We start from the raw sequence: 23,406 nt of genomic DNA, 5'->3' as shown, positions 1-23,406 counted from the left end.
ATGGTTACGTACATGTTTAGAATAAGATTGAAAATTGTTAAAAATTTGAGAGCACTCACTTTGACCACATGGTAATTTTATGTACGTTTCAAGTAAATGTAAGGAAATCATATGTTTTAGGAAGTGGTTCATATTTTCAAAAGTTTTAACGCATATTTTACACGAAAGCATTTTTAAAATCAAAATGGTGTCAACACAGTAGGTATGTAAGGATTATTTTATAATAGGGATATTATAGCTAAAAGTTGAAAATCATTTTAAATCGTTTAGTAATTCTGAAATCGCTCTGTTTTGCAAATCCGTTTTTAAATGTATGTCATAAAAGTATTTTTGTACAAAAGACCAAACTAGTTGGCATTCGTTAGGGTACTTTAAGTTCAGCACCATATAAATTTTAAAACACACTTCCACGCACTCAAGGATAGATGACAACTTATAATAAAATCCTGACAAGTAAATGTAAAACTCTTTGAAATTGTAAATACTATCACCAATTGCGCATATTATGGGCTGAAGCGTTGTTTTTTCATTGTAGCAGCTCTCAACATCTTCTTTGATCTGCGTTTGTAATTCTCCTGTTGTAGACTTCCATGTTATAAATGTACTCCTTGAGTCTTCGATGGTAAACTTCAATAGTTTCTTCCCCTGCGAATTTTTTTTTCCGCGGTTAGTCGGTACCAGCAGTCCGTGCAACAGAAACAAGGTCAATGCGTTCTTGGCATCTGAAAAAATATATACACATACATATTTATATAGACGTATTCAAGTAGACAAAACAATTGTGCTTCTTACCGTTAGATTGAACATCATAAGTTTTTAACCAAACTAAGCTCTGTTGCTCCTTTATGTTTGACTTAAAAATTGGCAAAACTTTATCTTGAAAATGTTCCCATTTTTCGGTGAAGCTGTTCTCTATGCCTGGATAAAGTTTGGCAAAGTCTGCTTCAATCTAAGTAAAAATATAAAATAATAAAAAAGTTTAAAACAATTTAAAGTAACATACCAATTTATAACCAAAAGACTGCTTAAGAATGGGGAACTCCTGTAATATTTCGGCAAGATTAGCGGAAAAGGAAAAGTTTTCCTTGTGTTCCACTTGGTTTTTCTTTAATCTTTTATCTTTGGCGAGCTTTGATTGCAAATTATAGTAACTGCTGTAAAGCAGTCCTCCTGGTTTTTTTCCATGTATTTTTATAAAATACGTTTCCTTCAAAATATTTAAAGTTAGTTTTTAAAGTGTATACCGTATAGTACATTCTCACCTTGATTTCCTTATCGAACAGTAAAATTAGCTCCTCTGCTAATTCTGCCATTCAGGACCAGGTATTCACAAATAATTGTGCTTAATACTCTTCTGTATTTTTGATTAAGTCCCTTGTTCTCCTTATAGAAGCTGAAAACTACTTTTGACTTTTGGCATTCAGCTAATATGTTTGTAATACTAATCTAATTATGTATAACAAAAAATTATATTCAAATTATTAAATAAAAGTATAGTCATCTTTCTTCTCACCTCGGATTGATCCTTCGCTTTAGGAGCAGAACCCAATTGCTAATTTAAAATTAATCCAAATAATAACAATTAAAAACATATTCAATAAGAAATTATTTACTATATTTTTCAAGGGCAATTTATTAGAAATCACATTACGAGTCCACAAGTGCGAGTGGGAGGACTATACACAGTTAAAAACCATTTTTAACTATAAGCATCTCGCTCGCGCAATTGCATTCTTGCGAACTCGTGTCGCACTACTGTAGACAAACACAAACACACGAGTAAAAAACAAGAGAGAACGCTATAGTCGGGTTGTTGTCCCGACTATCTAATACCCGTCACTCAGCTAAAGGGAGTGCGAACGCTGTGTCGGGTTGGTGTCCCGACTAATCATCGTAACTCAGCTAAAGGGAGTGCGAGGGAGATAGATATATAATTTTTGATTGCGTATAACTTTTTAATGAATGGTCCGATTTGAAAAATGTTACAAATGTTCGATAGGTATAAATATACACAACAAAATTGCATTTATACTTCCCGGAAATCTTTAAAGATGTGGGCGCAGGAACCATTTTAAAATCGTTAGTGGGCGATTGTGGGCGTTTGAGGGGGCGTGGCGCTCGGCTAAAATAAACTTGCGCTGCGTAGGAAGCCAAAGAATATGTGTGGGAAATCTCAACCTTCTAGCTTTTGTAGTTTCTGAGATCTCAGCGTTCATACAGACGGACAGACGGACAGACAGACAGACGGACAGACGGACAGACGGACAGACGGACATGGCTAGATCGACTCGGCTAGTGACCCTGATCAAGAATATATATACTTTATGGGGTCGGAAACGCTTCCTTCTAGCTGTTACATACTTTTGCACGAATCTAGTATACCCTTTTACTCTACGAGTAACGGGTATAACTATTCCTACTCCAACTAGCTCCTTAGGAATTTCGGTTCGAAGTTGTTCCCATGTTAGGTGCAACAAAGTATTTTGATCAAATTTTAAATCTACATACAGTGGCTCACAGCTTATTTCGTGCAGAGGTAAACTTAAAATTCAAACTCGTATAGCTAACAAACTATACGATAATTTACCAAAATTTAAATGCAGTTATGTTAGGTAGTATTCTGGTCCTTATTAACCCACTTCTTTATTTTTAGATTCCATAGAATAACACTTAAAATTAAGAAAAACTAAAAAAATTGACTTTTTTAATGTCACAGCATATTTCGTGCAAAACTTTAAAATTATTATTATTTGTAAATTATGGCTCAAAATGTGTTTTTTTAATTTCTTCATTGAAGCGCCTATTTTTAACAATTTTTTTTGGAATTTTAATTATGTCAAATACACTAAAAAAAAAAGTTACATGCAAAAAAAATAAAATAATCAATTACAATGTTTAAATGTATATTTTCGTATTAAAAATGTCCAAAATTGTATCTTAAATTTGCAGAATTTATTGAGCAAGGACCCAGTTCTCAACTATCCATGATCAAACGCTTCTTACAAAGGAATTAAGTGGTACCAATAGGCCCAAAATGCATCCTGTACAATAGTATCTGCACCGGAACAGACTTAAAATTATTAAAAATGTATAGTAAATTTAACAGTACGGGCTTCAAAGTTGGCTGTAATTGTTCGCAACGAAATGGTCTAATAATGTTTAGAACAAAATTTCCGCCTCTTACAGCGAGATCACAACATTATTGGCCAATCAAGCCGAAATAAAGTATTTATTACCTACAAGTATATGCTCAGCAGATGAAAAATAGCCAGGAAGCTCGATATTCGTCAAATTTTCATCTGGAATGATTTTATATTTGCTTTTAAGCCCTCACTGACTAAATATTGGTTTACTTGTATGCACCATGTATGATCCTGACGGAGTTCCGAGGACCCCACAAACGCTCAAAATCTACGCTTAAGCAAAGTGGCGGGTTGTGATAGGGTTTGGGCATGTCAGATGTTTTTAGGGACTTCAAATTAAATTTTTTTTTAAAAATAGCTTCTAGAAACATGTACCTTTGACATTAGCCAACTTTGAAGACCATAATGTTAAATTTTACTATACTATTTTAATAATTTTAAGTCTGTTCCGGTTCAGATACTATTGTACAGGATGCATTTTGGGCCTATTGGTACCACTTAATTCCTTTGTAAGAAGCGTTTGATCATGGATAGTTGAGAACTGGGTCCTTGCTCAATAAATTCTGCAAATTTAAGATACAATTTTGGACATTTTTAATACGAAAATATACATTTAAACATTGTAATTGATTATTTTATTTTTTTTGCATGTAACTTTTTTTTTTTAGTGTATTTGACATAATTAAAATTCCAAAAAAAATTGTTAAAAATAGGCGCTTCAATGAAGAAATTAAAAAAACACATTTTGAGCCATAATTTACAAATAATAATAATTTTAAAGTTTTGCACGAAATATGCTGTGACATTAAAAAAGTCAATTTTTTTAGTTTTTCTTAATTTTAAGTGTTATTCTATGGAATCTAAAAATAAAGAAGTGGGTTAATAAGGACCAGAATACTACCTAACATAACTGCATTTAAATTTTGGTAAATTATCGTATAGTTTGTTAGCTATACGAGTTTGAATTTTAAGTTTACCTCTGCACGAAATAAGCTGTGAGCCACTGTACATAAATAAATAAACATTTAAGGCAAACAGTCACACAATGAAAAAAGCATGTTATAATAAAACATACATATGTGCATAAGTATGTAACTTCTTTATGACAATATGCATGTATGTCTTGCACTTTTTTAAACAGTCACACAATAAAAAAAATCATTTTATAAAAAAACATACATATGTAACTTCTTTATGACCTATATATATCTTGCACTTTTTTACGCACACATACATACATACATAGTCTTCTACTTTTTCTTCAGCAGAAGAAGAAGACAAAGCACATGAATGAAACTTTTCCAGCTTCTTACGGGTATTTTCTAAGTACAATTACAACATGCTAACAGGAAATTTAATAGTTAATAACTTACCATTAAAAAGTTGAACAAACTGCTGACCTCCAATTGGCTTAATAAGTTGTCCATTTTGTTAAAACTTTTACTCACACGAATAACACAGGAACTTTGCAAGAATTTCACAAGAACCACGCGAGAAATAAACGCAGGCGTCGACAGTGTGGCCAGATTCTAACACATTGTATATACCGAAAACGACATCATTTTGTGGTTTTTATGGCGTTTTTCCAAATAAGTTTGGCACTCGACATTCATCCAATTTTTTTTTCCTAAAATTTAGGGTAAAAATTTCTAAAATCACATTCTTATAGCCATTTTTTTCTTAAATTCAAAGAAAATTTTCTAAAAAATATACTGAAAAAGGAAACCGAATTATCAGGGTAAAAATATCTTATTTTTAGAAAAATAATTCTGAAAAATAGAATTTTTTTCTGAATTGTAAGGCGATTTTCAAGGTATGGCGATTTTCTAAAATCTAGGGCGATTTTTTTCTGACTGTATAAACTATATATATTCTTGATCAGGATCACTAGCCGAGTCGATCTAGCCATGTCCGTCTGTCCGTCTGTCCGTCTGTCTGTCCGTCTGTCTGTCTGTATGAACGCTGAGATCTCGGAAACTATAAAAGCTAGAAGATTTTCATTTTGCATGCAGATTCTAGGAGTTCCTACGCAGCGCAAGTTTGTTTCAAAAAGGTGCCACGCCCCCTCTAACGCCCACAATCGCTAATATACGATTTTAAAAATTTCAATATTTTGGAAAAGTAAAAATGCAGTTTTATTGTGTTTATCAATACCTATCGAAATGTAGAAGAAATTTTTTAAATCGGACCATTCGTTAAAAAGTTACGGCGGATCAAAGTTTTTCTCCATCTCCTTCGCACCCCCTTTTGCTGAGTAACGGGTATCTGATAGTCGGGGCACCCGACTATAGCGTTCTCTCTTGTTTTTCTTTTTACAACCTCTAAAGTCCGTTTTATTGTCCAATGGTAGCAGAGTCAAAATATCCCAAGTCTGCCACCCCCGATTCAAAGGTCCGATTTTCGTCAAACTTTTTTATTTTTCCGGTTCACAACGACAAAAAAAACTTCATTTGAACGGTTTTGAGAAATTTTGAGTTTCAACGGAGTTATAGGGGTCAGAAAACAGCATTTTTTGATCTTTTTAAAAAAAGGTGCTATAACTCCTTTTTGTATATTTTCGTAACGGAAAAAGATATCTTTATGATGTTTTCATTAAAAGATCAAGAATTGAATATTAAAATTTTATAAAAATTATTTTCCGAAAAAAATAGCAATACTTTTTTTCAGTGTATTTTTTCAGTGTTCTTCACCAGCTACAGAGTTCAAACCCATTTAAAAATTAAATTTGATTCATTATAAAAAAGATGCAGAAAAAAAAATTGGGGTTCGGACAAAGGTTTTTGAATTTGAATTTGTCGGTGGAGACACAGAGGTTTTCCATATAAAAACTTTTTGTGCGTCAAAATGTTTGGATACAGCAGCCGCAATTCGCAATTCGCCGAAATTCGGTCTTTTTTTTCTGGGTTTAGCACCTTTACCAATTATTACTTATTATGTGTGTTTGTTCTTGACACCTTATTATTAACATTTCACCTATGATAAACGCCATCTTTTGGCCATTGCACCAAAGCAAAAATATATGAAAAAGTTGAAAGCTTTTCCCTACTTTCGTTGAGTGCGATCGAGTTCGTGTCTTAACTCTTTCGTTTCATGTTCAGCACTTTTTCTCAGCAGCACCAAAAAGTAGGCAGCAAAAACTTTCTATTGTCAAAGTGCATAAGAAAAAAGAAAAGTCTTGGCCAAATTGGGTGATGACAGTGAATTTGCCCCAAAAGTGTTTTGAAAAAACCGAAAATGCCTCTGTTTACGGTCTAGTAAGTTGGATGCAAAGACAGTGAAGGATGGCAATGGCAACGGCAGTCACGCACGAGCTCAATCGCTTAGAATGAGCTAAAAAGTGGGAATAATTGCAAACGAAACTGCATTTCGGCGGCTTTCGCAGCGAAATCACGAAAGCGCAGCCCCACTGGCCAACAACATCTGGCTAATTGCCGTGATATTTAGACTAAGACAAAGCGTGTGTTTTTGTGTTTTTTCAATTTCAGGCTGCCGGCCGACATGCGATTTTTCCGCCACAGGTATAAAATGCATAAGATCCACCGGCCAGCACTCAGTTGAGCACCCAAAGAGCAGCGCCCGGCGTCATCTCTCCAGTTTATGCCTCACCCCAAGGATCGCCCAAGGATCCTCTTCTCGTCCAGCTCCGAATAGCAACAGACAGCACAGTCATGATCAAGTACGTTTGGCATGTGGCGGCCCTGATGATCGTCTTTTGCTGGCTCTCGAGTGCCCGCAGTGCCAGCTACCAGCATCAGAACCTGAACAGCCTGAGCTCGGCCCCCAAGCCCCAAGTCCCAGCCAATAACCCCGGATTGGGTTCTACGGGCTTCTGGAAGGACATGTCGCTGGTGTACCGCATCTACCAGCAGTGCACTGGCGATAACATGTCCGTTTGCCTCAAGGTCAAACTGCTAACCGGTTTGGAAAAGGCCTTCCGATCGGCCAAGACTCTGTCGCTCACGGAGGGGATTCAGTTTGTGAGTTCAGGCGGCGAAAGTGAGGAACCTAAGAGGGCTCCCATCAACGAACAAGACATTGAATCCGTCTTGCCAAGGAGCGTGGACGCCAAGGAGCAGGTGCTGAACAACATGATCCTGAAGCGGGTGGGAAACTTCCTACAGGATCATACTCTGCAGGTGAGTAAAAAAAAGAAAACAACAAAACTAAAAATATAAAATGAAAAAAAATAAAAAAATTACCCATTTAAAAAAATAAATTACCAGTTCACATTTAACTTATGTAATAAGAACAACACAACTGAACTTTTAATATATTAGTATTTCATGTTTAAGTTGCTAAAAATAAAAAGTTTAGTTTTATATTTGAGTAAGCTTCAAATCCTGAAATAGGCTCTTCATTATTTTCTTCCATTTTTCCCAGGTGAAATTTGACTCCGAGGCAAATTCGGTGGAGGGTCGCAAGAAGAAGGAGAAGAAGGGCAGCGGCGCCATGATCATGATCCCCCTGCTGCTGGGCGGGACCATCGTGCCCCTGGCATACGGAGCACTGGCCATGTTGGCGGGCAAGGCGCTGATTGTGTCCAAGCTGGCCCTGGTCTTGGCCTCGATCATCGGCATCAAGAAGCTCCTGAGTGGAGGCGGCGGCGGAAAGGAGTCCTCCCACGAGGTGGTCGTCTCCTCGGGCAGCCATTCCGGCTGGGGTCGGGAGCTGGACACCGCCTACAGTGGCTGGAAGCCGGCGGCCAAAGAATCGGCGGGCAGCGCCAAGAGCCTGTGAGCTCGCATTTGCATTTGGATAACGGAGATGAAAAGGAGAGATATTTGTGGAGAGTGAACCAAAGAATCGAGCGCCGCACGAACTGTCTGACTAATGTCTAGTTTAATTCGCCTAATCGATCATTAATTTAACGAACTAAATGTGTGTGTTAGGTTTAAGTAAGCGATAATTAAATATAGAAAATTCTGCTACTCGAAAATCACATCAAGATGACTTGTTTCTGGTGTCACTGCCGCTCCCTGAACATGAATTTATGATAACAATTAAAGTTTCATTGAAACGGTCTTACGTGCGTGCCAAAAATGGCAGACGAAGCTGCTTCGCTTTCTACCAAACTCAATTACAGACCCATACATATTTTAGGTACTTACAGCTGCGGCCGAAGTAATAGTGAGTTCTTAAATTTTTAATTGAAGAGTGCTAACAGTTTATTTATATTAAAAAAATATAATTAAAGTTCAAAGAACTTAAAACATTAACTTAATTATTTTATAGATTTTTGATTCCTTCGCTTAATTTAATTTTAAATTCCAACAATAATATGCAGAATTTTACCTCGGCTGCACGTGCAGATTTGTGTTGGCTTGCATTTTCTGAATGCAATATTCATGGATAAAATATGCCTGGGCCACTTTCCTAGCTTCTCTGGTTTTGCTCCCCGTCCATTGTTGTGGCTGCCTTCTTTGGTATGCGACAATTTCACTTTTGGGGCACTGCACGAAATATTAATGAGCTGCTCAGAGTAGAACATTGAACCTGGCCAACGACATTCCCAGGCCCCTCGGCCATTTGGCCATTTAGTTGTGGGTGCCCTTTGCTGCCGCACTACTGACGTCATCGGCCCGGGACTTTCATTAATTGAAAATTACTCAAGCGCACCAGGGCAGCGGCATGTAAACAGCGCCGGAGCTGTAAACTAAAGCCGGAGCTGAGCTGCCTTTACCCGGAATTCCATGCCAGCCAAGCGGAATGAAAGTGAAACTTTGAAGAGGTGTCAATTTTGAAGATGCCACTGGAAAGGGTTGGGGTGGGGCCGAGCGGGTGGGCCGAAATTGGGGATTGTTTGCCGTGAATGTGCGATGCTTTAAAGTTGGCTTTATCTCTAGAGCGAATATTTCGCATGCCGATTTGGGTCAGCCGGCGAAATGGCCGTTGACTGGCGAGAGGGGGACATCAGGAGGCAGCTTGCGAATTAATTGAGCACACTCAGTTGAAGTGTCGAACGGATGAACGGATTTATGGAAAATAGCCGGCTTATAAAAGCCATTAAATTAAAATACAATTACTAATCTCTCTTAAGAGTGCTCAAAAATATTGCTAGCCTTTTTTCTATTAAACCTTAACTAAAGTTACGCATTATTTCAATATTGCATCACACAATGTTTGAAGTGCCGTAGCTTAAATTGTAAAAAATGTTAGCGATGATATTACTTTTTCACTTTCATTGCGCACGCACAAAGCTAACATATTCAGTCTGTATGTAGAGTTGGGCCTCAAGATACTGTCATTGTTGACTGAATAATACTCTTTCTGAGATATTTAAAAAAGGTGGTTAAAAAAAAGGTTTTATCTAATTCTGAATTTCGAATAAATTTTTTTTTAAATCGGACGGATATATTATATAGCTGCCATAGGAACGATCGGAAAATTAATAGGAATATAATAGGAAATAAACAAGAGAGAACGCTATAGTCGGGCGCCCCGACTATCAGATACCCGTTACTCAGCTAAAGGGAGTGCGAAGGAGATGAAGATAAAAACTTTGATCCGACGTAACTTTTTAACGAATGGTCCGATTTAAAAAATTTCTTCTTTATTTCGTTAGGTATTGCTAAACACAATAAAACTGCATTTTTGCTTTTCCGAAATATTGAAATTTTTAAAATCGTATATAAGCGATTGTGGGCGTTAGAGAGGGCGTGGCACCATTTTGAAACAAACTTGCGCTGCGTAGGAACTCCTAGAATCTGCATGCAAAATGTCAATCTTCTAGCTTTTATAGTCTCCGAGATCTCAGCGTTCATACAGACAGACAGACGGACAGACAGACGGACAGACGGAAAGACGGACAGACGGACAGACAGACATGGCTAGATCGACTCGGCTAGTGATCCTGATCAAGAAAATATATAGTTTATAGGGTCGGAAACGATTTTTTGTTTTTGTATATATTTAATTTTTTTTCTTAAACATATTTTGATCCTGCATTGAACTTTTAGATAACTAAATTTTTTTTAGGTTTTAGTGATAAGTCGGTGCTATTTTTGGAAAAAGGGCAATAGAGGACATTCACCATGACATATCGTGACATGGCATTCATATCCCCATCCATCTATGTCCACGTGCAGGGCATTTACAAATTCCGTCAACGGATTTTGGGCTCATGTTGCCGCTTTGGATAATCGTCTGCGAAATGTCGAGTGGCTTTGCATCTAGATGTGAGCTGTGTGTTTTATTTTCAGCGGCTTGTTGTTTTGGGCAGCATGCAAATCTGTGGCTTAGCTTTCTTTTGGGGCACTTGTCTAATGCGTAAATTACCGGCAACGATGAACGATGAACGATGGAGCGATGAGACGAGAAGCAGATACGACGTGTGGCAATTTTCGAGTGCTGCAAATTAAAGCGACATAATGCCAATGAAACTCTCGTGCGAGAGTCTCTGTGCAACTGTCTGTCCGACTGGCGATCGGATTGGCATATAAAACTGCAGATACATTATGCGAGATGCCCGCTGGAGGCACAAACAAACACATAAATAAAAAGCAAAATTAAAGTGAAATTTCTTCCACCATGCTGCCGCAGCGCTAGCAAACTAGTTAATTTTCTATTTTACTCCAATTCGAGTGGCGTTGCTTTCGACCATGGCTATCTTAAATGGCGCTCTTGATTAACCGCCCACCGCCCACCCCCGCCAAGATTGCCACAGTATGTGTGTGGGCAACTGCAATTTGAAATGAAACCACTGCAACACTTTCTGCTGCACCCGAGACTTACTCAGCGCGAAAAGTATGCCATCATCAGGTGGCGCCCCAAAGGTGCCTTAAACACCCTAACCACTTTACAGCTCATTAACTTTACTCGGTTTTGGTAAGAACATGAATGCATGACCATGTTGTAAGTTCTAATACAATTTTGATATTATAAAAGTTTGTATATCAAATAAAATTGCTTAAACCATATTTTAATTAATAATACAGTAGGATTTTATTGATGAAGAACGTTCTTTTAATAGGTACATATATACATATATAAATGTAGTAAAAGGGACATTAAAAAGGATGATTTAAATTTTATAAAACCTTTGGTTGATTTAATTGATACTAAAAAATATTCCTTTACTAACTCAATAAATTAAACAAATTATTTATTAGCCCTTTTATAAAACTTTGTTTTATTATATTAGTTTTAATTTTTTAAATGAAATTAGTATATATGGGCACTTCCAAAATGTCGCTCGGGACATTTGCACACCTTTAAAGTTGATAAAAAATTGTAAAACAATGGATTTTAGTTTTAATTATGGGTTTTTATTTTCACTCATCCCAAGCTCTATTTTTTGTAAAAATCTTCATTTTGTACCACTTTTAGTTTTTAAGATATCGGTAAAAAACTGCCGTATTCGCTCGGGACAAAAGTAGAAGCGGATTTCGGGGAAGTTCATACAACACCAGAAATTAGCGAATTCTGATGGAATATTTGAATGCGATTTTTTTTAGAATGTTGTTCAAACATGTCGCTGTGAAATGCTTTTGGTTTTACTTAAAAATTCTTTGACGTTTTTTTTTTATGCAGTTTCAACCACATTCGCTCGGGACATGTCGCTCGGGACATTTTTTCCGACTGTTTTGTAAAGCGGATTTCTTTACCTCTATCTCTCAATTGCTGGATGTTTTGACTTTAACATAATAGTTTAGCATGTGAATGAATCATTCAGTACAGAAAAATGTCACATATTAGCATTCCTATAGGATAAATTAACAACAGAAGACAGGTCCAAAAAATTACAAAAAAATAGCCAAAAACTGATTTTTGCGTATATTGGTGGGGTTTGTCATAAAAATAATCAAACTATACTCCTAATTTGTAGTTAAGGTCAGTATCCATCTAATTAGAAACTAATATCGGGGCAAAATCATGTGGAAATATGTTTTTTTCAAGTTGCAAGGTTTTTGGCTTGGTGGACTTTTTTCTGGAAGTGCCCATATATATTCATCTAATTTTACTTTGTCAAAGCTCCCTTAAGTTTTTATCTTGTCATTATATCCCTAACTAAGAACTTCCATCAATTTAAAGCCTTGTAAACTCGCTATTTAGATGCTGCCTTTAAATAAATAATGGTCTTGTGGTAAGCTTTCATCACGAAGGATTAATTAAAGGCGTATTTTTTTAATTTGCGAAGGGCGGGTAATAATCCGAGCAGGTGTTGTCCCATCACTTTCTGTCCCAAAGGCCCTGCCACTCGATTCAAACGGTCCCAGTACAAGTAAATTCAATATTTAAGAGCTTGCTGATCAATTGGCCTCCTCCCTGTGGCAGGCAAACAGCTAACTGCCGCCGAAGTGTGTTGACAAACAACAACTGCCAATCCGACAAGCTCTGCCGGCGTGAACGGCGACTGCGGCGCACCTGTCCAGGTGTCTCTGCTGCGCCTTGGCTGGCCACTTCGCGCTGGTCTTCGACTGGGACTGCGACTTCGGCTGCAACCTGGCCGGGTTCGGCGTCGGCTTGTTTATTTAAATTCTAAGCTCGGCTACTGTGTGCGAGGGGGGGTGGCGCAACTGGGGGCAACCGGGGGAATCAGGGGTTCGGACCACTTGCAGAGCGCTAAAGCGACAACGACAACGACAACGCTGTCGTCGCTGCTGGCCAACGCTGCTGCCGCTCTGCTGGCCGGGAATAAAACTCGATCCGCGTGCGTCTTCTAGCCACAGTTTACCGGTTGCCTTCTGACCGACAGATCGAACACGCCAATCGAGCGCAGTGCACTCAATCAAGTGAACACACAGAATCGCCAGGAAGTGGCAGGATATCAAAGCTGCGAGCCAGTGCCAAGTGTTTGTGAGAAATATACTAGAATCGAGGAAATACCCACCCGAATCCAGAGCCATGTTCAAGTTTGTCTGCCTGTTTGCGCTGATCGCCTCCACGGCGGCGGCTGCCTCGGAAGCGGACAGCCTGCTGACCAGCGCCTTGAAGATGGTCAAGGACTGCGGCGAGCGCTCAATGGTCTTGTGCATGAAGGTAACGAATCCGGGGGCCCGGTCCCCAAACCGAAAAACCGATCTCCATCCCTAACCAAATCCAAAATCAACCCCAAGGAGCGAGCCCTGCACTACTTCGACACCGAGAACGGCGATGTGCGGCTGACCGAGGGCATTGCCCTGGTGAAGACCGATGAGATCCCGGTGGGGCGGTCCCTCAACGAGATGCAGCTGCCCGAGGAGGTCGAGGCCCGGGAGGCCGAGGTCGACTCCCTGCTGGTGGAGCGGGTGGCCCGCTTCTTCGGCACCCACACACTGCAGTTCAAGGTGCCCAAGGACTCCATCCAGGACATGCAGCGCGCCCTCGAGGAATGTGAGTATCGTACATCTATCGCCCATCCCATCCCGATCCCACATACATTACCGTTCTGGTCGGGCCAGCTCTTTGCCAATTTGGGTTAGTAATGCAAGCGACCAGTTCGGGCAGATGGCTCCGGCACAAATCCTGTTTTCACTGTTAAGTCGCCGCCATATCGAGGTCATCCTGTGATGCAGCCACATGGCCACAGCCATCTAGCCATGTAGCCATGCACATAGCGGTGCATTGGCAGCTGGTTATCCAGATAGTTGGCTATTAATTGCACTTTAGTCAGCCAGTTAGCGAGGCTTACTTTCTTTTTGTGCGCAGCGCGGCGGCTGCAATTTCCGATTTCCAATTTCTAAACGCAGCCACATAGAAAGCGGTCGATCCTGTTCGCTGGCTAATTATCTGTGCTCCAGTTGCTAATGAGCGGTCGGCTTGGGTCCAGCGAAAGTAATGCAAATCGTAAGTCTCGAATTTCAAATGGGCTTGTGCTTTTGTTCCCCGATTTCAGCCCGCGGCAAGAAGAAGGAGAAGAAGAAGTACCTGATGCCCCTGCTGATGCTCTTCAAGCTGAAGATGGCCGCCCTGCTGCCCCTGGCCATCGGCTTCCTGGCCCTGATCTCCTTCAAGGCCCTGGTCATCGGCAAGATCGCCCTGCTGCTGTCCGGCATCATCGGGCTGAAGAAGCTGCTCGAGTCCAAGAAGGAGAACTACGAGGTGGTGGCGCACCCGCACTACGAGCACGAGCACAGCTACGGACGCTCGCTGCCGGCTGACGACTCCCAGGCCCAGCAGCTGGCCTACGCGGCGTATAAGCAATAAGCTAATCATGCCAAATAATTCTGAATGCTGAGGCAACTGATCAGTGCAATACTCGGAGGGCCGTCTAATTTATTCTATTTATTTAATTTATTTGTATAGCATAGTTCATGCCAGGCTTACACACTTAAGGCGCCATCAAGAGAAATAGAAGGAAAACCAGAAATGAAATAAAAACCCAGAACCCAGAGCAAATAGGTCTAGGAAATAAGCAGCCAGGGGCTGCCGCCAAGGGGGACACCTGGCGCCGTTTAATCTAATCTTAAAATGACTGCAATTGCTGTATTAATACTCAGAGCTTTACTGTTTACAACTCTACGCTTAGTCTAACTCGACTCTCACACTAAACTATTAAACTGCACTGCCTAACTCTGAACTGCCGCTAGGCGCAGGAAAAGCCCCCTGGCCACGCCCCCAAAAACACACAAATCAATAAAAGAAATGCCGCATTTATCTCGAACTTGGTGTCTTGGTGTCTTTCAATGGGATATCACTCATACGCAGCGAAATGCTTTCACTCTTTCACTCTTTTACTCGCCGGCTAAGGTGAACTGGGCCAGCGATATCAATTGCATGGGCGACACACAAAATCACGGAGCAAGATCGCCGGATTTCACTTGAGCCAGCCAGGCGTGAAGCCTCAGAAGCCCCATCCCCGGTCAGTCATAGTTATACCATTCCATACAGCCATTTATATATATCCGATGTCGCTCCAGAAACTGGCTCGCATCTCGACATTTCGACATCTCGGGAAAATCTAATGAAAGTTGCGACCTGCTTTTTGCCTTCTGCTTTTGCATTCGCAGTGCAACACGTACGCCCCAAACAAATTGGGTGTGTGGATGGGAGCGTGGACTCCACTCGCAGACTGGGAGCACGCCCCGCTGCTGCAATTTATGGCCATTGCCATGGCCCGTCGGCATCGTCATTCGGCATATAAATGGCCAAAGCCGACAAACCCCAGAGCTCAAAATGGCCAAAAGGTCTGAACGTCCGCCTCGAATGTCTTTTTTTCGCCGCTAACTATTTGTAAACAACTGCAGGCAACTGGCCGTGAATTTCAAGTATTTGCGGTGAAAGTGTTTATTAATACAATTTCTTTTTTTGTCGCTTTGCAATTCGAAATTTATTAGCTGTCGGCCATTGCTATTGCACGCCACCTCCCAATAAAGCGAAACAAAACTTTAGCCAAATTACAAAAGTTTTCGGCGACAGCCGCAGAGATGAAACCAAAAATCCAGGGCCAAAATTCCTTGAAACCTGTCTGAGTGGAAGGGATGATTTTCGAGGATGAGGGGACAGATTCACCTCAAACTTTCTTTGGTCGCTTGTCTGCTTTTCGTCAGTAAAATCGGGTGATTTTTGAGTTCGTCAAGAGCCCTGGGGTGTTAAGAAGTCAGACAGTTTCTAAGGTGGATATTTAAATTTTCCCAGCCGCGGAGACTGAGAAAATACCTTTATGTGTTTGCAATTACAGTCAAATCACCTGACGTGCTGGCATCACCAAAACAGCGGTTAAGTCTTTACCTTCTCGGCCTAAGAGTATGCAAAGTTTTTGCACTGGAATTTATGCGGAATATTAAAGAAACTTTCTATACTTAAGGGGGAAGATATATATAGAAAACAAAAAAAATCTATTTTTTTTTTTTTAATTAATAGTATAACTCTTTAAGGTATGGTTATAGAGGCTACTAAATTTGTTTAACTTGCTTAATAAGAAAATAATTTGTATATAATATATAATACAAACAATGAATACTAGGTATATCACCCAGTAGGGATTTTAACTCATAAAATCATATGCTTTAAGTAAGACCAAACAATTTATTTATTAAAAAATTAAATAAATCAAATTTGGTTTTTCTTAAAAAATTACATAATTTTATGTTTTTTTACATATTTTTTAGTAAACCGTAAAAATATTGATTCTTTAAAAATAAAAAACCGTAGTAATTATAACATTTTTTTGTCAAAAAATAGTTGCCATTTTCCTTTTCTTTAAATATGAATAAATCATGCTGAACAATAAACTCAGATATTCCACAAAAAAGTACCTCTGATTCCCCCCTTTCCGCTTGTTTGTTTTCTTAATTGACTGGCGGCAATTTTCAAGTTTTTCTGTATAAGCGATGGAACATTTCTGGTAATTCTCTAAGCGCCTCCGTTTATTTAATGGACTGGCATTAGCAATGGTAATTGTAGATTTTCCAGGGGGTCCGAACGGTGGCGCCTACGAGTATTTCATAATTTCTTTGGAATAACAATAACCCCTTGCATAATGGCAGAGATGTGCGAAAAATTGGCCACCAGTCGACGCAGCTATGGGTCGTGTGCACTGACCATGACCATGCCGGCTTAAATAAGAAGCAGACGAAGACGAAGAGCCGCCACTTGGCGTTGATGTAAAACAATTTCCGTTATTGGGCCATGTGCAAAAAGCAGCGCATTAGCTGAATGGGAGCAGATTTGGCCAAAAGACCAGTTGATTATTGTATAACCAGATGTGGCGGATATAAAACCCAGGGGTCAGTTGGCCAGCGGGCCCATTCAAGATCCAGACACTTGACCAACATGTCGCCACTGGATATTGTGTTGCTCCTGGTCGGTATCCACCACGTAATTGGCAGTGACTTTTCGGTTATAAGTTCGGAGTTCAAGCAGTGTGTTCGCGGATCTCAACAACCCAAGCTAAGCGAATGTCTGGGACGGTCAGCCTTGAACTTTATCCAGAGATTGGATGAGAGCGATAACATCCGGTTCGTGGACGATTTTGTGACTGTCAAAAGTGAAACAGCCGCAGTTAGATCTCTGGCAAATGTGCTCGACACAGATCCCGTGGATTTTCGGGGCATTCTGGAGAACGCGGGCGCCGTGATGGGCCAACGAAGTCTCGAGTGGCATATGGATGGCCTCTATCCTGGTTTGATGTTTAAAATTGGACCCACAGCGGATGCGAACAGTGTGGCGGAGTTCGTCCTTGATGGAGCCGGGCAGGGGGAGCGACAATTCGGATACGAGGATCCCACAACTGGTAAGAGTTGGAAAAATTATATTACCTGCAACACCTAAAAGCCAGGGAATTGCGAGGGAGACGAAGTTAGGCATGCAGCAGAGCGACTGCTTGCACTGCTTGAGTTTTATTATTTGGTCATAACTTTTTACTGAATGGGGCAAAAGCCCGTTTTTTTGGCATAAACGCAAAAAATAAAAGTTAATAATTTAAAAAACAATTATTTTTTTGTAATTCTAAAATGGTTAAGCTTGTTAATACAATTTTTAAAAAAAATTTACGCGCCCCCGATAACACTAGTTTACAGCCGAAATGCTCCCCAGCAATTGAAGGCAAATTTTGTTAGTCTTAGACCCCTAGATCACGAAAATAGCACTAATTTTTTTTCGATGGCACAGTTTTTTTTAAAAGATTTTTTAAAGTTTGAAATGTTAAATTTCGGACTTTTTTCGAATTTCTTCTTATATCTCGGCAGATATCCACTCGGTTGGGCCAGTTTTAGTTTTATTTTAAAGTCAATAGATCAGAGCTTAACTTTGCCATACAGATCAATATGATTGGATGAGTAATGGCATCCAATAGCCGAGTCTATCTAGCCATGTCCGTCTGTCCGTCAGTCCGTCAGACCGTCTGTCCGTCTGTCCGTTTCTATGCGAACTAGTCTTTCAGTTTTAAACCTATCGCGATGAAACTTTCCCGAAAGTCTTCTATCTATTGCAGGTAGTACATATGTCGGAGCGAACCGGATCGGACCACTATATCTAAAGGCTCCAATAGGAATATTCAAACAAATATAAGAATTCATTGTAACTTTTAAGGAAGTAGGCGTTTTGATTTTTGACAACTTAAAAACAAATATGCACGCTGAATCTGGAATCCCTGGAACCTCACCGAGTGAGCATTAAACTATAGGTATTTACTTCATCTGCAGGGGTATATAAGCTTCGGCTGGCCGAAGCCAGCTTCCTTTCTTGTTTACGAATACAATATATCATTTTACTCTACGAGTAACGGGTATACAAATCGTATTTAAATGTCTAAATGTTTTGCAATATATTTGTTCAAAAGTAAGTAAGCACAATTAAATGCACACATTGCCAGACTGTTTATTAGAGACACGAAATAATGATCACAATATAATATTGTTAATACATTTTTATACATTTTCAGGTCGCGTGTTGGCCAAGCAGTATTTACTGCCCTTTCTTTTGGGCCTGAAGTTCAATCTAGTGGCTCTGGTTCCCCTGCTATTTGCAGGCATATGTCTGCTGCTTAAGAAGTCATTGTTTTTGGTAAAGTTGGCGATTTATGTGAGCAGCTTTTTGGGACTAGGTGGAATCATGGGCTCGTTGGGAGGGTTAGGAGGCTTAGGTGGGTTGGGCGGTGGTTTTGGAGGCGCTAATTTCGGCAGCTTTGGTGGCTCGAACTTTGGTTTCAGCGGCTTTCATGGACACCGACCAGTGGGCCATTTTCCTGGTAAAACAACGGTATTTGGCCAAGGCCAGGATGAGCTCCACCACCAGTACGATGTGCACGAGACGTCACCATATCGTCGCAGTGAGCGAAAGGTAAGATTTGAGCAGCCTCGAGGAGCAGATACGCCGCTCAAAACACCGCCAACCAACCCTAAACCAACCACCCAAGACCGCTTCTACGACTTTGAAAACCAACGCAGGCCAACTAACAAACTATTGGCAGCCAGTGTGGAGCAGGAGGGCGAACTTCTGATGAGAAACTTTCAGGATCCCCATGGAATGGAGGGCTGGCAGGCGGTGGACGTGAGATCGCTGTAGGGCATAATTTACACTCGACGAAAAACAGAACTTTTGTATATATAAACCTGAAAATCCGTTGTATTGGGTAATTAAAATTAGTTACTCTAGTGAATAAGTATATGGTTTTCTTTTTAACTTTCAAACTAGACAAATCACCTTAGATCAATAGTAGAACAACGTTAAATTTAAATTTTAATTTAAGAATCTTAAGAATCTTTTATTTATAAATAAATAATTTTGTCAAAATATATCTGTCATATCTGTATCAATGAAAAAATATTTATATAAATAATATAAACGGAATGCATTTTTGGGTTATTTAAAAAAGTTATATTAATTAAAATGCATGTGACTTTAATAAATATCTTTTGGGTAACATTTTCTTAGAGTGTTTATCAGCTGTAATTAGCCACATATAGTGAGTGCTTTCCAAAAATGAAAGTTAACTTAACCGAATGATTCGGTTTCAGTTTTCGGTGGGTCAGGGTTCAGCAAGCAAACTTCTGAAAACATTTCTATTTGATTCCTATCAAGAGAGCAGTGTCGTGCTTTGACAAGCGCGTTAATTGCTACCCCCGAGAAAGACACTGGCATTATAAATAGCAGGGCAGGCCAACTGTCTGGGTTATTTGTGGTTCAAAAAGCTCTCAAAGAGGTCTTATTAAACATAGTAGAGGAATATGTGGCGTGTGCTTTTGCTACAGTGCGTAATGCTAGGCAGTTCGGTCCTGGCCTTGACTCATCGGGGAAATGAAACTGCTGGTGAGACGCCCACTTCCCAATGGAGTCCCCGGAGTCTGGGCAGGATTATAGCCCACTGCCTGGGTGGCTTAGAGGTTTGGGAGTGTCTGGGTTCCGAAAGCGAGCGATTGCTGGACGGTGCCACTAGGGATAACAGCACCTGGCAGATCAGCGAGTACCTAAGCATTGAACCACAGACCGGATCTCACGATCAGGAGAGGAGGCGGATGGATACTGGCTTGCCGGGAAAGTTGCTGGAGTTGGTCCAGGGAAGAGCTCTGCGACTTCAGCTACCTCGGCAGTTGACCATTTCCAATGCCATCGATGACTTTGGCAGCGAACTGGGCTTCGATCAAGGTACTTATGCGAGCGTAGATGATAAAGTCGATAAGTTAATAGGAGGATTGGGTAGTTTCGAAGTGCATGCATCAACCTATGATAAAGATAAAGATAAGCAGAAGAAAAAGTCTAAAAAGAAAAAGAAACAGAAAAAGTCTAAGAAGAAAAAGCCTAAGAAAAAGTCTAAGAAGAAAAAGCCTAAAAAAAAGAAAAAATCTAAGAAAAAAAAGAAGAAAGACAAGTATAAAAAGAAAAATAAAAACTGCTCCAAAAAAAAAACAGGTCGCAAAAAGAAGGACAAAGACAAGCACATGGCCATGATGGGCGGCATGATCATGATGGCCACTCTGGCCCAAATGTTCCTGGGCAAGGTCATCCTCATCGCCGGCTCGGCCTTCATCATGGCCAAGATCGCCCTGGTCATCTCTTTGCTGGTGAGTAGAATCTGTCCCTAGAACAGTTCCGTCCAAATTGTTGGCGCTACGCCTCTCTCCGCAGGGCAGTCTAAAAAAGGGTTCGACTGGACACAGTGGTAGTGGAAGCGGCGGTGGCACGGAGCACGTGGTGGTTCACTCGAGTCACGAGAGCGGCTGGCACCGCAGCATGCCCACCCACGACTACGCATCCTCGCAGCTGGAGCAGGTGGAGGAGCCTCCCCTGGGCAGCCAGATGGAGTTCTACCAGGCCTACCAGATGGAACCACTGAAGCGCCGCCTGCATCAGGCGGTGACTGACCCGCAACAGCCGCGTCCGGAGGCCACCAAACCCACTCGGGGGTTCCTTTACATGTTAAGATAAAACGCCTAATGTGTCCATATAATCGTGCACTCGTAACATACATGTGAACTACAAGAGCCAATAAAAAGTATAAAAAAGTATTTAAATCGTCTACGAGCTTAAGTTAGGAAATTCAATTAAAAGTTTCGCTGAATTAAAACCATTAGTATAGTATAATTACACCAGTAAAAAAAAAATCGATGAAATATACCATGAAGAAAACCTTTGTTTTCCGGTAAGGTACGTCTTCCTGATTAAGAAAATGGCACATAAAATTTTTTTTATGGATCAATTTTTTTTTTAAGTGTAAAAAACGTTTTTGACGCTTTTTTAATTTCACATTTTACAGGTAATAATGTTATACACTGAATTGAGTTCCATTCATTAGTTTAGAAGCTACATTTCGTCAAAGTTTCGTCATATCCTTTTAATATTTCCGAATTTCGAATTAAATTTAACAAAAATCAGACGACTTTATTATATAGCTGCCATAGGAGAGACAGAAAAAATAATGTCAAAATAATAGGAAATTTAACATTTTTGCGATTTGTAATTTAATAGGAATGATCTGCAAGGGTATATAAGCTTTGGCTGGCCGAAGCTAGCTTCCTATCTTGTTGAAGTTAGAGTGCAAACATTAAACCTGGAGTTTCTTTTTCAAAATAGTTATAATGTTACGCTCACAAACCGCAGAAGTGGCACCCATATTTTTGAAGACTTTTTTGAAAGCCTAAAATGGTTTGATTCATTGGATTTATAATATTGCCAACAATTTGGCATTGTTGTTTTCATGAAGTACGTTAATTGGTCTCGAACCCATGGATTGCTAAGAGCTTATCATATTGGGCTCAGGACGTAGGGGTTGTGGGATGCTTTCCTATCCTTCAGGCTCTGGCGTATGAGATTCCGATAGCTTTGTTTAATGGGTCAAATGAAATTTGGTTTTGGGAAGAATTCGTCAGGTGTTGTTTAAGATTGCAAGTTTGTATTTTGTCTATTTTCTGTAATATGCGCTATGGTTCCTTCAACAGTTTCCAAATTTGTTCCCTTTTTTTGTTGAACGACCGCCCACTAAAACCAATCTCACCTGAAATTCTTTTCTTTTTAATGCTCGCTCTGTGGTAACATAATAACTACGAATACTAAACTTAAACTGGAGGGCTGTCGAGTGTAAATACAAATTCAAATAGATTGGACTAATCGGGGTTCTTGGGATCTTTGGTTGTAGAGCTTCTGACCCCGGCAGGACCTCCCCTTATCGGGACCCCTTGGCGGCGGGCGCGGCGGAGGCGCCCACGTGGGGCATCCAGGCCTGGTAGGCCTTGTCCTGCATCATCATCTCGTCGTCGATGCTGCGATGATAGGATCCTCCGTCGTGGCCGCCCGTGTCGTACTCTCCCTGGTGGCTAGAAGAGTAGGTGTGGCTCTGCTGCACCTGCGGATGCTTAACGATCTCGTAGGTGGTCTTCTCGCCTCCGTCGTGGCCAACCAGTTTTTTTAGTCCAATTATAGCACTAATGATCAGGGCTATCTTGCCCACGATCAGCGCCTTTCCCGCCACAATGGCGATGGAGTGGTAGGCCATTTTCAGAATAGCTGTCTTCAGCAGAACGGCGGCGATGAAGGGTCCCAGATACTTTTTGTCATCCTTCTTCTTTCGACCCTCACTTTCGCTGGCTGGTAGAAAATAGCCGAGCAGCTGCTGAAGCCAGTCCTGGCCATTTCGCTCGCCAAACCTCAGCAGGCGCGGCAGGTTCACCTGCAGCTGGTGGCTGTGGACAAAGCTGAGGAACCGGTCCAGCAGCAGGGCGTCCAGACTCTTCCCAGACATGTGCTCCAGGTCGCGATTGCTCAACTGGCTTTCGGCCAGGCTGGAGCGTCCACTCCGCGTATCCTGGCTGACGGGCTCCCGGCGCACCAAGCTCACGCCGTCCACGATCCCCAGTTGTTGTACCTTGAGGGCGCGGCCTAGGAGGCGCACTCCCTGGATCTTGCAGCACCAGAAGACGTCTTCGCTATCCGCACACTGCCCGTACACATGACGCACGGTCCGCAGCAAGCCGCTCTCCGTGGAATTCAAACTCGAGTGCATGGAGGCCACCAAGGCCCTGGAATGAAAGACCGCCAGCAGCAGGGCGATGAGCAGACCCAGGCGCGAATCCATTCTGTGCGTATCCCCAATCCTTTGATCTCACTCTCGTTGCTATCTCAATGCCGTCCAGCTTCAGCTGCTGGGAAATCTCTTGGCCAACTGATCTTGTGCGCCAGTTTGTCCGCCAAATTTATACACTTTACCTTGCCACAATTAGCCAGGCAGCCGTTGCAGCTAGTTTTGCTTTTGCTGCCAGCATAAGTGCACTGGAAAAAGTTGTGTTAGTAACATACTAAATAAATTCTATAAATGTTTCTTGTTTTAATTCTTTTACAACATGGTTCAAAAAAATATTGAATGCTTCTGAAGAAACATATTATTAAACACATAAATAACTAAAAAAAAACA

At 40.8% G+C, this 23,406-nt stretch overlaps 6 protein-coding genes across 6 annotated transcripts; 4 read left to right on the top strand and 2 right to left on the bottom strand.

Annotated features, from left to right (window-relative positions):
• Positions 1 to 487: 487 nt before the first annotated feature.
• Positions 488 to 1,313, bottom strand: LOC138913304 (uncharacterized). Its single transcript, XM_070216557.1, has 5 exons — positions 1,263 to 1,313; positions 1,004 to 1,207; positions 793 to 949; positions 606 to 722; positions 488 to 510 (listed from the first exon to the last, which is right to left on the bottom strand). The coding sequence occupies exons 1-5, from the start codon at positions 1,311 to 1,313 to the stop codon at positions 488 to 490; spliced, it is 552 nt and encodes a 183-aa protein (XP_070072658.1).
• A 4,989-nt stretch (positions 1,314 to 6,302) lies between these two features.
• Positions 6,303 to 7,880, top strand: Osi8 (Osiris 8). Its single transcript, XM_017140334.3, has 2 exons — positions 6,303 to 7,279; positions 7,524 to 7,880. The coding sequence occupies exons 1-2, from the start codon at positions 6,812 to 6,814 to the stop codon at positions 7,878 to 7,880; spliced, it is 825 nt and encodes a 274-aa protein (XP_016995823.2). The 5' UTR covers positions 6,303 to 6,811.
• A 4,918-nt stretch (positions 7,881 to 12,798) lies between these two features.
• Positions 12,799 to 14,724, top strand: Osi9 (DUF1676 domain-containing protein Osi9). Its single transcript, XM_017140310.3, has 3 exons — positions 12,799 to 13,121; positions 13,199 to 13,454; positions 13,957 to 14,724. Exons 1-3 carry the CDS (start codon positions 12,987 to 12,989, stop codon positions 14,265 to 14,267), a joined length of 702 nt encoding a protein of 233 aa, XP_016995799.2. The 5' UTR covers positions 12,799 to 12,986; the 3' UTR covers positions 14,268 to 14,724.
• Positions 14,725 to 16,831: 2,107 nt separating this feature from the next.
• Positions 16,832 to 19,067, top strand: Osi10a (Osiris 10a). The gene is made up of 2 exons (XM_044394755.1): positions 16,832 to 17,295; positions 18,445 to 19,067. The coding sequence occupies exons 1-2, from the start codon at positions 16,836 to 16,838 to the stop codon at positions 19,065 to 19,067; spliced, it is 1,083 nt and encodes a 360-aa protein (XP_044250690.1). The 5' UTR covers positions 16,832 to 16,835.
• Positions 19,068 to 19,693: 626 nt separating this feature from the next.
• Positions 19,694 to 21,008, top strand: Osi10b (DUF1676 domain-containing protein Osi10b). Its single transcript, XM_017140321.2, has 3 exons — positions 19,694 to 20,147; positions 20,412 to 20,563; positions 20,628 to 21,008. The coding sequence occupies exons 1-3, from the start codon at positions 19,730 to 19,732 to the stop codon at positions 20,925 to 20,927; spliced, it is 870 nt and encodes a 289-aa protein (XP_016995810.2). The 5' UTR covers positions 19,694 to 19,729; the 3' UTR covers positions 20,928 to 21,008.
• Positions 21,009 to 22,161: 1,153 nt separating this feature from the next.
• Osi11 (Osiris 11) lies at positions 22,162 to 23,070 on the bottom strand. Its single transcript, XM_017140325.2, has one exon. It carries the CDS (start codon positions 23,068 to 23,070, stop codon positions 22,162 to 22,164), a length of 909 nt encoding a protein of 302 aa, XP_016995814.2.
• Between the last annotated feature and the right edge of the window lie 336 nt (positions 23,071 to 23,406).

This window comes from Drosophila takahashii, chromosome 3R (genome assembly GCF_030179915.1).
Source record: "Drosophila takahashii strain IR98-3 E-12201 chromosome 3R, DtakHiC1v2, whole genome shotgun sequence".
NCBI classification, from domain to species: Eukaryota; Metazoa; Arthropoda; class Insecta; order Diptera; family Drosophilidae; genus Drosophila; species Drosophila takahashii.
The sequence above is the reverse complement of the archived record's forward strand: the minus strand, read 5'-3'. Positions and strand labels throughout refer to the sequence as shown.

What these genes read in the sequence shown, in the direction of transcription:
- Osi8 (XM_017140334.3), top strand. Translation starts at nt 6,812, where the DNA reads ATGATCAAGTACGTTTGGCATGTGGCGGCCCTGATGATCGTCTTTTGC. An exon ending in TACAGGATCATACTCTGCAG is followed by an intron (nt 7,280 to 7,523) that starts GTGAGTAAAAAA and finishes CATTTTTCCCAG; the next exon opens with GTGAAATTTGACTCCGAGGC.
- Osi11 (XM_017140325.2), bottom strand. Translation starts at nt 23,070, where the DNA reads ATGGATTCGCGCCTGGGTCTGCTCATCGCCCTGCTGCTGGCGGTCTTT.
- Osi10a (XM_044394755.1), top strand. Translation starts at nt 16,836, where the DNA reads ATGTCGCCACTGGATATTGTGTTGCTCCTGGTCGGTATCCACCACGTA. An exon ending in ATACGAGGATCCCACAACTG is followed by an intron (nt 17,296 to 18,444) that starts GTAAGAGTTGGA and finishes ATACATTTTCAG; the next exon opens with GTCGCGTGTTGGCCAAGCAG.
- Osi9 (XM_017140310.3), top strand. Translation starts at nt 12,987, where the DNA reads ATGTTCAAGTTTGTCTGCCTGTTTGCGCTGATCGCCTCCACGGCGGCG. An exon ending in CAATGGTCTTGTGCATGAAG is followed by an intron (nt 13,122 to 13,198) that starts GTAACGAATCCG and finishes ATCAACCCCAAG; the next exon opens with GAGCGAGCCCTGCACTACTT. An exon ending in GCAGCGCGCCCTCGAGGAAT is followed by an intron (nt 13,455 to 13,956) that starts GTGAGTATCGTA and finishes CCCCGATTTCAG; the next exon opens with CCCGCGGCAAGAAGAAGGAG.
- Osi10b (XM_017140321.2), top strand. Translation starts at nt 19,730, where the DNA reads ATGTGGCGTGTGCTTTTGCTACAGTGCGTAATGCTAGGCAGTTCGGTC. An exon ending in CGAACTGGGCTTCGATCAAG is followed by an intron (nt 20,148 to 20,411) that starts GTACTTATGCGA and finishes AAAAAAAAACAG; the next exon opens with GTCGCAAAAAGAAGGACAAA. An exon ending in CCCTGGTCATCTCTTTGCTG is followed by an intron (nt 20,564 to 20,627) that starts GTGAGTAGAATC and finishes CTCTCTCCGCAG; the next exon opens with GGCAGTCTAAAAAAGGGTTC.
- LOC138913304 (XM_070216557.1), bottom strand. Translation starts at nt 1,313, where the DNA reads ATGGCAGAATTAGCAGAGGAGCTAATTTTACTGTTCGATAAGGAAATC. An exon ending in AGTCTTTTGGTTATAAATTG is followed by an intron (nt 950 to 1,003) that starts GTATGTTACTTT and finishes ATTTTTACTTAG; the next exon opens with ATTGAAGCAGACTTTGCCAA. An exon ending in TACCATCGAAGACTCAAGGA is followed by an intron (nt 511 to 605) that starts GTACATTTATAA and finishes ACAACGCTTCAG; the next exon opens with CCCATAATATGCGCAATTGG.